Here is a 13,583-nt window from a genome sequence, read left to right as displayed (position 1 = left end):
GGTAGCATGGTGCAGTACCTGGACCCTACAGAGGTTACACAGGTAGTCCAACTCCTCCAGGGTGGCACATCAAGATGTGCCATTGCCAGAAGGTTTGCTGTGTCTCCCAGCACAGTCTCAAGAGCATGGAGGAGATTCCAGGAGACATGCAGAGCTGTCTAGGAGAGCTGGACAGGGCCGTAGACGGTCCTTAACCCACCAGCAGGACCGGTTTCTGGTTTCCTTTGTGCAAGGAGGAACAGGACAGCAGGACCGGTTTCTGGTTTCCTTTGTGCAAGGAGGAACAGGATGAACACTGTCAGAGCCCTACAAAATGACCTTCAGGAGGCCACTGGTGTGAATGTCTCTGACCAAACAATCAGAAACAGACTTCATGAGGGTGGCCTGAGGGCCCGACATCCTGTAGTGGACCCTGTGCTCACCGCCCGGCACCATGGAGCTCGACTGGCATTTACCACAGATCACCAGAATTGGCAGGTCCGCCACTGGCGCCCTGTGATTTCACAGATGAGAGCAGGTTCAACCTGAGCACATGTGATAGACGTGAACAGGTCTGGAGACGCTGTGGAGAATGCTATGCTGCCTGCAACATCATTCAGCATGACCGGTTTGGTGGTGGGTCAGTGATTATCTGGGGAGGCATAACCCTGGAAGGACGCACAGACCTCTACAGGTTAGACAACGGAACCCTGACTGCTGAAATTCTTGGACCCATTGTCAGACCCTACGCTGGTGCAGTGGGTCCTGGGTTCTTTCTGGTGCACGACAATTCCCAGCCTCATGTGGCGAGAGTATGCAGGCAGTTCCTAGAGGATGAAGGAACTGATACCATTGACTCACCCCTATGCTCGACTGAACTAAATCCAATAGAACACCTCTTGGTCATTATGTTGTATACACATTGCCCAGTCCATATCAGGAAAGATATCCAGCGTGATTTCTTATCCTATTGAGATCTGATGTGTTTTCAAAGTGTTCCTTTCATTTTTTTAAGCAGTGTACTTCATGAACACATTCTCCAATTCACATAAAATATACTAATGTTTTGCTAATACTAATTTTGCTTTTTTTTCTCTTCCCTTCTCCTCCTGTTATTCCCAACTCTCCAATTGTTCCTCTATTCTCTTTCTTTTTTTTCTCTTCCCCTGTTCTGCTTCTTTCTCTCTCCCTGGGTCTTTATATTCTTTCTCTCTACACAGAGAAGTGTGACGAGGCTCTAGCCTCCCCTTTGGCCCACACAGCCTTCACCAGCTCGTCTGTCTTCTCAAATGGATATGCACCCGGATATGCTAAGCTCAACAGGAGAGGAGGTAGGCACAAACATGTACAAAGACACACAAAAAACATGCTGATGTGAATGCGCTCTCACTATACATATACTAATGGTCCAGACAGAGAAAAAAGGAAATATTTGTGCATACATATTTATGAATGATTTTAGCAATGACACACTGAGAGGTAAATGTCCAAGCCTTCAGAGAGTGGCATGCTTCATCATGCTGCACAGCTGCTCTCAGCCTCCTCCTCTCTTCCATCTCTCTCCTTTTACTTCTTTTCTATCTTTCTCCCTCCCCTCTTTCTCTTTCTCCCTCAGCTCCAGTCATTATCTCAGTGACTCAGACTGGAGCTCATTTCCACATCAGTCCACAGCAGAAAGAGATAGGGCCAGACAATTACACCCCTCTATGTTTATAAAATTAATAATTCATACTTTTCCATCTAATATAGTCACACTAAAGCTGAGGCAACAGAGCTCAGAGCCAGCAAGGTAATCTGGTGTGTTTAATCATACCAATAGAATTATTGTTGAGAGAGGACAGGACTGCCCCTACTTTAACAGTGACACCCACCAACAAGAGAAAAAGAAAAAACGGAAAGAAATAAAGACTGACTTGTCAACAGTGGTGATAATGGATGAGTGTAAATATACAGCTTGTGCCTGCTTTCCCCACATGCTTTCTTTTAATCAATCTCCTCAAGGGATGGTGGTCCTCTGGGAACGGCTAAAGCTTAGAAATCCTGTTCCCTGGGGATTGTTGTTGTATAGAAAAGCTACAGTGACACATAGACACTGTTAAATGCATTTACACAATGTCTGAATGAAGTCATTTAGTCCAGTATTGTATTTTCTATTAGGGACTAGTTTCCTGGAATAAGCACTTCTGAATAATGCAGATCAATCTACCCACTGTCCCATCACTCATTCAAGAAAATGTTTTAATTTGGGCTGAACAGAATGTGATATGTTGTGAACCCAAGGCAGATTTGCTCATGTCTAAGAAATAATTAGAAGATTTATTATCCAGACTAAATGCCTTGTACAGGTGGTTAAAATTCTTAAAACACAATGGTGGAACCCTTTGGCATGAATAAACCCATAGACGTTGCACTGTCTCTGTACTGTTTAGCAGTGAACAACTCTACTGCCAAAAAAAGAACTACTCTGTTCTCTCGCTTTTTCGCTACCTGCCAGTTTTGACATGTAATTAGAAGCCAAACATGTTCCACTGAGACCTAGTTCTCACACATCTCCAATTCTCGGTGATCCAAAAAACAGTATTTGACAGTCTGGACCGCCACTTTGATAAACAACAAACTGACAAACTCTATTGCGTGTTGACTTAATGTTAAATGTCTAAAGATGGATACATATTTAAAGCAGTGAGGGGAAATGAGGGAAAAGGCTATAAAACTTCACCTCATTCTTTATGTCTTTGTGTCCTCTAGAGGATAACACAGCGCTGGGATGATGAGGTCAATACCTTGTTAGCATACAGAATATGACAGGTGGAAGCTAAAATTAAAGGGGGAAAAGGAAGACACAGAAGTTCTGCAGGAAACATTTCTTCAAGAGGATTGGATTAGTTTTGTGTTATAAAATCAGCTTCTCTTTTTTTTCTTTAAAAAGACAACAAAAAACAAATTGCATTCATCTGCTCAAAATTGAAATAAGCATGACATTTCTAACACAGAATACAAAATATGTCCATACAAGGACACAAGTAATCAATCAAGCTTGCAAGTGACACATTTGCATTTACACAAACACTCTACGGTCTCATTTTTGCTCATCATTACATACAGATATGGACAAAACTTTTGTTTTGTGAAAGCTTACAGATACAGAAAAAAACATAAAGCAACACCTCCGGAAATTAGCGATGCACGACTGTAGGATACAACAAAGAAATTTAAAAATGGAATGCAATGGAGATTTAGGGAGTTGGTGAGCAATTCAAAACATCAGCATGGTGTTAAACTGTCTATGCATATTGAGAAACAGTTACTTCAGAAGTAGGAAGATTTAAATGAAATTGAAGTGAATTGAGTGAATTGGACTGTAGCAAAGGAAACTGTGTGAGCTGCCATCTAGTGGCTGTATTGCTTAACATTGACAAAAAAAAAAACAAAAAAAGAAAAGGATTGTGCCCACTTGCACATTTATTCATGAAAAGCAGCAAAGAACTACTCACACACATACAGTGTATGTGCAATCACAAAAAAACACAAGATTGCAACTTCATGCCTCCAAGCAACTACATTGGCAGCCAAATGTGCCACAAGTGGCATGGAGTGTGTGCTGAAAAGCCAATCTACTCCAGTCTCCCAGTGCTATGTAACAGAAAAGGCACAAAATCAATGGGACACACTTCTCATATTAAGCTTGTGTTGTGAATGCTGACAGCTATTAGAGTTTTAGGTTATAGGGATGTGTGTGTTAGGGTGTGTGCGCCTGTATGCATATCCATTTCTGGGTGCACATTCCAGTGTGTGAGTGGAAGTGAGGGGTGAAATGATGCCATAATGAATTTCCGGCAGGCTGCTGTCTGCTGTATGCCAGCCACCAGGCCCCTAGTACCTACCCTGCTTGTTCATGTGACTGCTGTCTAACACACACACACACATCATTCATGCAGAATATGTTTGTGGGCATATGTGTATAAATGTATAAACAGGAATTAGCTTGTGCACGTTGCTTTATTTATGTGTTTGTTTGGAAGAGAGAGCTTGTAAATGTCCCGTGTCTGGCTCCTGAAAACTAAACACATTCTACACCAACAGACTCATCATCATAACACTAAATGTTTTTTTGTCTTTGCTTGAAAAACAGAATCACTCTCAAGCTGTTACTGTGTTTAGAAAATGACACCATCTTATTTAAGACTGGCACAGTCTAATTGTCAATTGCTGTTCTCTATCATAACATTTAGCTGTATGAGCTATATTTTTATTTTCATTATCATTTAAGTGGTAGGATAACTCAATCAGGAACAGTGTATCCCTTTGGATTTTAAAGACAACAGAGTGATAAAGACACTTCATTTGTTTCTGTGCACTCATCATCTCTTTTTCATCTCCCTTTCTCTATCTCTTATATTCTCACCACCCATCTCGATCTCCTCTCTCCATCCACCTATTCCCTCTGTTTCTTTCTTTCTTTCCCCTTCTCTCAACTTCATTTCAATCATTCCTTGACCTCTGCTCATCCTTTTCTTCCCCTCTTTTCTCACGACTCCTCTACTCTCCCTTACATGTACATTCTCCCACCTCCTCACTGTCTTGCCTTGGCGCTGGTGTATGAGACCCTACACATCTCAGAGTGTCAGACAGAGGGAAATGTAAGACTGCTCGCTTGCAACCAGAATGCTTTGGTCTGTTTGGACAGAGAGCGCTGGGAAGAGTTTGAGAGAAAGGAAGAGAGACAGTTAGGGACAGCCAGAGAGTGATAAAATGACAGTTAATACAGTCTAGAGACAAATGTTTTCCTCACATCTCAAATTCAGTTTCTCAACCAAATAGGATGAGTAGGTTTGAGGCTGAAAGATGTGACAGCTTAACAATATGACCAAAATGAATGCTGCAGAGGCCAAATTATCTTCGTTTTAGTGCCTAGTATGCATCAAGCTCAAAAAACCCTGGACAGAAACACTTATGATGCAACTAAATAGCATATTTTTAATAGTGTCTTAGGCCTTTCAGCTCCTGGTAAACACTAATGTCTTTCAATATCCAAGGTCCCAAAATTTGTAGCGTCCATGTCCGACCCAAGATTTCTCAGGTGAGGTCAGTAATTTTCTTGGTTCAGTGACTGACTAAAAAAAATGACAATGACGTTTTAGAAATGGTAGAATGCGCCTTCAAGAACAGATTGTAAAAACATGCCATACTCAAATACACATGACCTTTTGACAATTCTGCTTCACTGCTTTGGTCATGGGAATTTGTATGCCAGAAAATGTTTAAAGATTTCTGTTTTAACTTTTAACAAAAGATTGATGCGCTCCAAATGGGATTTCAATAGTCACATAGCAACCACATGAGCTGTGATCTGCACCTCACACAAGGCTGTGTGCAGTACTGCCAGCTTAAGACAGATGCCCTGTGGATACAGGTTAAAATAGAAGAGGCATAGAGAGGGTGACAGCAAAAGGAGAGAGGAGGATACAGGTGTGTGGGAAAAAATGGAGAGAGTAGGTGAGGAGTAACGGAAGATGTGGTGAAAAAGGAGTTCTTGGAAGAGGGAGAACAGAGAAAAGGATTAAGGAATCGAAGATTAGCGAGGAGCAGCAAGATTGTGCAAATACTGGAATTCAGTTTCGGATTTTACAGAGCATTTTAAAGTCTTATGTAATCACAAAAAAAGTATAAATTAGATTTTCATGTCTGTGCATATTATTACCTCTGCCACCATGGAAACTGTTCTTGATGATAATTTATTTTTACATAGCCTTCATTCATAAAATACTTGTCCGAAAGTGATTTGGGCTTCGGCACACGGGAGAGCAATGAATACCTTCTGTTTGTGAAGGAAGCGAGAGAGGAATGGGTGAACTGATTGTGTGTGAATATTCCTGTAGGCACATGTGCATGTGAGCGTGCACGTGTGCCCACGTTTCTGTGCTGCGCAGACGTGCCCAAGCATGAGATTGGGCCGCTAATCACAAACACGTGGCCACTGATCTTTATATTCCATTTTCTTTTCTCCCCCTTTCTCTCTGCTTATCCTTCTTCCCCCGTGTTTCTCTCTCCTCCACTCCGCCTGATCCCTCTCCACCTTCCATCACGTCCTTGTCTCCCATCCCTTTCTCCCTCTCCATCTCATTTTCTCTCCATACACTTTTCTATTTTCCACAGTAACATTCTCAATCCCACACTTCATTCTCTCAGCCTGTCCCTTTTTCTTTCTTCCCAGACCTCATTATCTATTTTTTCTTCTCTGACATTCTCACCCTGATACATGCTTTTAAAAGTTTTCCCAAAGTTTTAAGAAGTTGCACTGTATCCCTCCTTATTCAAACACAGGATGTCACAGTACGACAGTGCAACTGCGCTCTGACTTGCTGCACAATTAACCAGATTCCCACTCCCTTTCCATGCATTGCTTTTCACTCTCTGTCATCTGGCAAAGTTGTTTGATGTCTCGAGCCGTTGCAGTCATCCATCGATAATGGCGGTCCGCTCCTAATTAAATTACTCTGTCTCCATCCGCTCCCTTTGCTCCATGACAGAAAGATGAAGTACTAGCAGAGGGCTAACCAGCTGTTTTCTCTCTGCTTCCTTTTTCCGGCGGCCTAGCATCTTAATTAATTAAGATGTTATACTTTGTGTTAATGTGGTTTTGAATGAAAAGCGGCAACTTTGATGAACATATTCTCACGCATGTTCTCTCGGGTGCAGAAGCACATGCAGAGCCTCAAAAGTCTTCAAATCCGCATGCGCAGAAACAGATTCTGGTATGTGTGCGCGCCCACACACTCTCCCACACTGAGAGTAAGACAGAGGAGAGATGTTCTCTTGTTTGATGCTCTGCTTTGCCACTGTCACTTTTGTGTGTCATGCCTGTCACTTGCTGCTCTTCACTCGTCCAAAATCACTCTGTCTCTCCATTACTCACTCTCAGAACTCAGGTCTTTACCTCTGTGTTTTGTAAATCCTTATCTCTTTTTTTGTACTCTCTCAGTCACTTTCACTCACTTGTTCCTTTGTGCTTTTCTCCACCGTTCACTCTTTTCTTCTCTTGGTCTGACTCATTTTCTACCATTAGTTCTGTAAAAAGCATTTATCCAGTGAGGCAGTTGAATTTAAACCAAATTTTTTCCCCTGCTGGGCTGTAAAGGATCGCTTTTGTCATCATCATCAAACAGACATACACAGATGCTCACACTCCAGGCCACATTTTATCTTTCTGTAGATTATACACGCATTCTGTATTATATATGTATGTTTTCATGTTGGGCAGCTCTGTGACCTGTCCAATTATGGGAGCTCTGATCATCTGTATGTCCAATAAAAACAACAGAGGATGGAGTCAACTTGACAGCGTGAACAGAGCACAGAAAAGATGGGGCTTCAACTTGGAACACTGTTTGATTCAAGTTCAAAGCAACTAAAGTGAGCTTTCATATCTTGCCTGTGGTTCGGTCTAATGACACATAGCTGAGGGTTTCTCAAACAGTTTGAACTGATGTGATGTGTAAGATGTGATACGCAGAAAAATATCCACATAGATTGCACTAGTTGACAGTTTTAAAAGACAACCTTTTTTGGCAGTGGTTCCCATGGGGTGCTTCTAGATTTGATTTTCTCTCCATTATGTTCCACTGCCTTTCCTTAGTCAGCACATTGCTGGTGGTATATATCTATGCCCCCCACCCCCTCCCTGTTCCCAAGATGACTTTTTGCAGCTTTTACTGTATGTTCATTGTTATTGTTTTTCTCTCTGTGAAAAATGGGCAATAACTAGCCTTCTATGGTCACTTTGCAGCCTACAGACACTGCTTTTATGCTACAGAAAAAACGGAACAATTGATAAAAACTGTTGTTTCCCCTCTGTGTGTGTGCATATATACATTTATCTGAACTACATGTTTTTGTGTGAGAATATTTGTGGTTATAATCAGCACAAATATCAGTATGATTCCAACTGTGCTACCACTGCTACAGTGCTGGGTTATCTGTGTCATCACAGATAGCTTAAACCTTGTTTTGCAAGCTTGGAGAGATCTCAGCAATGTTTGTCGTTCTCTGTTGGCTGTTTTATCTCAAAAGGATCCTCTCAGTTTGAATTCCATTTGGCCAGTACAGACCCTGTGAAGGGCATTGCACAGGGACAGTTTCACCTGGGTACCTTTCAGGTAGCAGATTAATCTGATTTCTAAGACCAGCATCACTGTTGCCACAGGAACTGGGTGTACTGTCGAGTAGCCATACAGGATAGAGATGTTCCCTACAGACTGATTTTAAGCCATTGCAGAATGGGCTGATAAATTGCAAATGAATATCATCAATACCAGTGAATTTCCCTGGTGTGAGAAAATCTAATTGGATTTTTTGCCTTTTTTATGTTCATTAGAATATGTTCAATCTGCCGGACTGGGCTATTATTAATTAATCTGTCATTTTGTATCGATCCAGTCAATACCACGTCAAATAGATTCCCAGAGGCCAGGGTGCCTCTTTAACTTGGTTTTGTTGTCAACCAACAGTCCAAAACTTTTTTTTTTAATTTAAAAGATACAAACAAACAGGAGAAAACACCAAATCCTCAAGGGGAAGAATGCTGAGCCAGTGAATATTTGTTGTTTGTTTGTTTTTTGTTTTTTTGGTTCATTAAAGACTGAACAAATTGATTCAAACATTGAAAATGTGGCAGATTAATTGATTAACTCAGCCATATTTCAGCATAATCTTATTTGGACAAATAAATGACATGTAAATGTGTGTTTTTATCCATTGTTTCATTTCTCTACTTAATCCCTTGGTGTAGAAAAGTCCAAAATCACACTCACACATGAATGGATGCTCTGTGTTTATTATACAAAAAGCAACATGGTATCAGCAGTATGTTCAAAACTTTTATCAGGTTAAATAGAGAAAAATCTAGGTGGCAGTGCTCCTCTAGATTTAACCTTCCTTTCCTTGCGATGCTTTATTCACTTTGTCTTCGTCTTGAATTGCTCTTATTCTCCATCCTTTGTCCTGAGCTCTATCGCCTGATCTTTTTCTGTTATTTTTCGTTCTCCTTTTCTTCCTCTGAGGTGGTTTCTTTGACCTTCTCTGCTCCCTTGTTCTCTCTCCTATCCTCCACCTGCTCTTCCTCTCCTTCCCAAACATCTGTGTGTGTGACAGGTGAGAGAACAGCGACATTCCCCCGACGCTCCACCCTCTCCCTTTTATCCTTCTTTTTTTCCTCCTCCTTTCTTTCGCCGATGTTCGCCCACTCTCGCTCTCTCATCTTCCATTCCCCCACTGCCAGCCTGCTCCTCCATCTCCACTTTATTCTGTCAACCTCTTCTCGCTTCTCCCCTTTCTCCCTCCGGCTTTCACCTTTCACTGCACCTCTGTTCTTTTTTTTTAATATATCACTCTTCACCCCCCCCTCCTAACCTCTGTCAGCTGCCCCTCCTCCCCTCTCACCTCTCATCTGTTCTTCTTTTTCCAGCCCTTTACCTTCCTCTCCAATCTATGACAGCGCTTGCCCATCTCACTTCTCCGGTCACTTCTTTTTTTTTCCCCCCTTCCATCCTTTATTCGTGTCCCTTGTCCCTCCCCTGACCTCTAACATCAAGCTCTTTAGACCACAGCTCTCTTGTCTCATTGCTTTTTCTTTTTTTTTTGCCTGTCTTCACTTGCACGATCTTTTGAACCTTTATGTCTCTATAGACTTTTCAATCTATCTGTGTCTCTCTCATTCCCATCTGTTAGTTCTGGTAACCTTATAACCTCAACATGCCTTCTACTGCATCCGTCCTCTTCAACCCTTTTTCCCTTGCCGTCACCCTGTCCTTTCATTCACCCTTTTAACAGACAGAAGCACTTCTTCAAAAACGCAGTCTCTTCATTCATTTTAGTAAAACTGCAGAGCTCTGGTAAAGAGACGACATTGTCTTTGTAAAACAATCTAATCTGGCTTTAAATGTTGTAATTCTAATGTTAAAATAGTTTTACCATTGCAACTCTCACAGTTTCTTAAATCGACAACACATCTGTAATAGATTTTTTACAAGCAGCCGGGAAGAAGGCCCAGTCATGTTGTGTAAAAGGGACTATACAAAATAATGGCAGACAAACGGACTTACAGGTAAAAGCAGCAGGTTTAAACAGAGGTAGCATGTACAGGAATCAGATGCATGTGCAGGTTCAGGTGGAGCATTTGAAGGCAAACAGCAATCTGGAGAGAAAGCCAGTGTTAGTGGGTACACTATATACAGAGTGTGACTTATCACCACTGAGAGACAGATGGGCGTGGGACTGGCCAGAAAGTTGGCAGGCAGGTTTAGAATGGAAGATCTGGAAAGTGTGAAGTTGCTGAGGTGAAGAAAAGGGATACAAATGTGCAGTCCTGTCACAAACCTTGTGTGTTTTTTTCAATTTTTAGTTTGAATGCCTGCTGATGTGGCACTAGTGGTGGGAGTGTGGTCACTGTAAGTAGCACTGCAGGGCAGAGGACATTAGAGATTTCAAATTTGATTCCCACCAAACAGTAACGACTGTTTGAATGGCCTCAAACAATGTGCAAAAGTGTCACAGCTGCTTACTTCGTGTTTCTCAGTGACCAACAGTAGATAATTAGATTTGCACTTTCACAGTGTGAATGCGCGTGACTGTGAAGCACAGGGTTGGATGAAAGGGCAGCATACCAGGTCAGCCTGCGCTGGATGATTTCATTTAGAAGAAAAACAATTTCATATGCAGCCATTAACATGTCTCAAGCAGTTATCTGTCATCAGAGGTGACGTTCCAAATGAAAAGGAAGACGCCTTGTTATGACAACTTATTGTGTGGGTATGTCAGTCGTGCTACAGAAATAGAGCCACAGATCTTGGCTCAACTTTCAGAAGAACTGACACTGAAATCCTTTTAGCTGCAAACCCGCTTCTACAATATACCACTATTTTTGAGAAATGTGCAGTAACGGCCCAATACATTGCACATATATTCTAACCACTTTACTCTCTCACTTCCCCATATTGTCCTGAACTCTACCCATAACTTCTCCAATCTTTGCTTTCTCTTCCATGTCATTTGAACCCACCTGCAGTCTAGCTCCCTGATGATGGCGTCCCCTTTTCAGTGTTGAATGGGTTCAGTTTATCTCTTTCTCTCAAGTTTCTCATCCTTTTCACTCTGCTCTGTTCCCCATCCCCTCTTCACTCTTGGCCTCATCTATCACCTTCTTTACCATAACTACATTTCTTCCTTTGTGGTCTTTTTTTTTTTTTCTCTCCATCCCATCCACATGCTATCTCATCTCTGGCTTCCCCAATATCAGAGCCATAAAAACCTCTCTCATCACTCCTTCTCCTCCCCACCTCATCCATCTCTCTTTCTCTCCCTCATTTTCATTTTTTCTGCTTCTCCCCTTAATACACACCTTCTCACTAGTCTTTCAAACACCCCATCCTTCGATCTTATTTGTAGTGTCACACTGCCTTGGTCATTGTCCATGTGCTTTCTTAATCTTTATTTTCTACTGTCTGTTTACTTATCACAATCACCCTCCCTAACCTAATTCCTCCCTGCCACATGTCCTCCTTTTGATAGTGTTTTATCCCCCCAAGGGAATGGCTTTGCTGCAACGGGTTTTTGAGGTATTGACGTTTCCACTGATACGACCCTGGTTATCTGTCAAGACCAGGGCTGGGGTGTAATGGCTCTGTAATTGGATAAGATATAGGATTTTTGTCATGGGAGGATACATCGCAAACTGCCTCACCCTCTATTTTATCATATGACTATCATCGCTCATGCCTCCTCCACTACACTTGGTGCTCTTCTCCCTGCTCTCTCATGCTTTCTTGGTCTTACTATCTCCCTTTTTCTCACCTCGTCCACATGTTTCTGGTTTCTCTCTTTCCCTGTCATTTTTTAAATCAGCCACTATTCTTCACTTGTGCTTTCAGCCCGTCACTTTTTTTTATCTGTATTTGTGTCCTTCAGAAAAAAATCCATCACAGAGAATCAAAGGAGACGGCCGTGACATGGCCAGTTTGCAGTCCATCCACCACCCAGTCTTCCCGATAATCATTTCACAGTTGCATTCTGTCACAGGCTCGGCTCTTTGCTGCACTGATACACTGTCAATGCTTGGTGTGTGTGTGTGTGTGTGTGTGTGTATGAATGCAACAGTGTGCACTAGTCTCTACATGTGTTTCCACCCTTCATGCTTTTTTTGTATTTCTTCCACTGGTTTGACTGCTCCCACAGTAGCCTACATACAGTGTTGGCATCACGCCTCTGTTTTTCCTCTTATGTTATAATGGCAGATGAAAACAGGTCAGTAGGATCCTGTCCAGCATTTTTCTTTGCCTTCTGTCTTGCAGTTCCTTTGCTCTTTTTGTTTCTGCATCATTTAACCTGAGGCTCATTTAACCAGCGAGGTCCAGGGGAGTTTGGCCCTGCCTTCAGGTAGACACAGTGAGGTGAGGAGGGGACAACTTTTGGAGGACACATGAGTGATTCTCTAGAAATGAAGGCAGAGCCATGAGATTTCAGGCTGGCACAAGAACGCTGACTTCCACTGAGTTGATTACGAAACAGTCGACACTGGGTAGCCGTGGGAAAATAGCATTGAAACGTTCTCCTTTGATGCTTTCAGAAATAGTCATTTTCTTTAAAGCAATATTTCTCTTTGGTAGAAGGTTTTCCAACTTTAGTGCATCTTTCAACTTGAACTTCAACTTGGGAACTTTGTTTTTGGTATATATTTGACAACCTTATAAACACTATGCAAAAATGTAAAGGGGAGGTCAAACAATTCCATTCTCAAATTTTTAAACAAGTTAAGTCTGTGTCTATTGTCTTTTTTGAGACGCATGATAAAAAGCTTTTCCAACAGATGTGTGCACTGAAAATGAAAATGCATGTTCCTCCAGAGTGAAATATCTATTTCTTTAATTTGCACTCAAATATGCACATATTGAACCAGAGCCTAGCTGGAAATAAGTGAAGACACCCATACGTAACTATCAGTATGAAGTGGATTGAATTTGTGCTTGACTATTTGCATTTTCCCTTATTTACATATCTAGGGGTGTGTTTTACTCCGTGTAAGTACTTTGTGATAAATGGGTATCATCAGTAACACAATTTTAATGTTGTGCTCACATTCTTGGTTTTATTCTTGGTCAGCTTTATCTTTGAGATGAAACTGAACATATCTGGAGTTATGTGAATGACAGCATTTGCTAAGCATTTAAAAAATGGCATTATGTCTTGAATACCAATATTAAAAAAAGAATCCATCCTGAAATATCATACATACTAATGTCATTCCTTCAGAAGTTGAGGTACCTGCTTTCTTGAGAATGATCATTTGATACCGAAGAAGAGTGTTCTGACATTCTTGTGAAACATCCTTAGAGTCAGCAGGCTCCAGCCATGTATGCAAAGCTCTTAATAAAACATTTTGACTCGTACGCTATTCTAGTGGATGTCTTGGAGCAAATGTATGAGCTGCTATCTGCTGGACACTGACCATTAATAATAGGATAGACTACAGCTCAACATTCCCTTTGTACAATGTCATTATTGAAGGTACCATGCTGCCTCTTTGCTTGTGGACAGCAGAAATTCAGTCTGTA

General features: G+C 41.6%; 1 protein-coding gene across 1 annotated transcript in view; it reads left to right on the top strand.

Moving 5' to 3' along the window:
* Nucleotides 1-13,583, top strand: part of cntnap2a (contactin associated protein 2a) — a 280,488-nt gene that overhangs the window by 117,489 nt on the left and 149,416 nt on the right. The window contains exon 2 of the mRNA XM_027274194.1: nt 1,200-1,310. Within this exon, the coding sequence (XP_027129995.1) occupies nt 1,200-1,310 (111 nt within the window). The remainder of the gene's footprint in view (nt 1-1,199; nt 1,311-13,583) is intronic.

Source organism: Larimichthys crocea, chromosome XXIII, assembly GCF_000972845.2.
Source record: "Larimichthys crocea isolate SSNF chromosome XXIII, L_crocea_2.0, whole genome shotgun sequence".
Classification (NCBI taxonomy): Eukaryota; Metazoa; Chordata; class Actinopteri; family Sciaenidae; genus Larimichthys; species Larimichthys crocea.
Note: the sequence above shows the minus strand (reverse complement) of the source record. Positions and strands in the feature narration are given on the sequence as shown.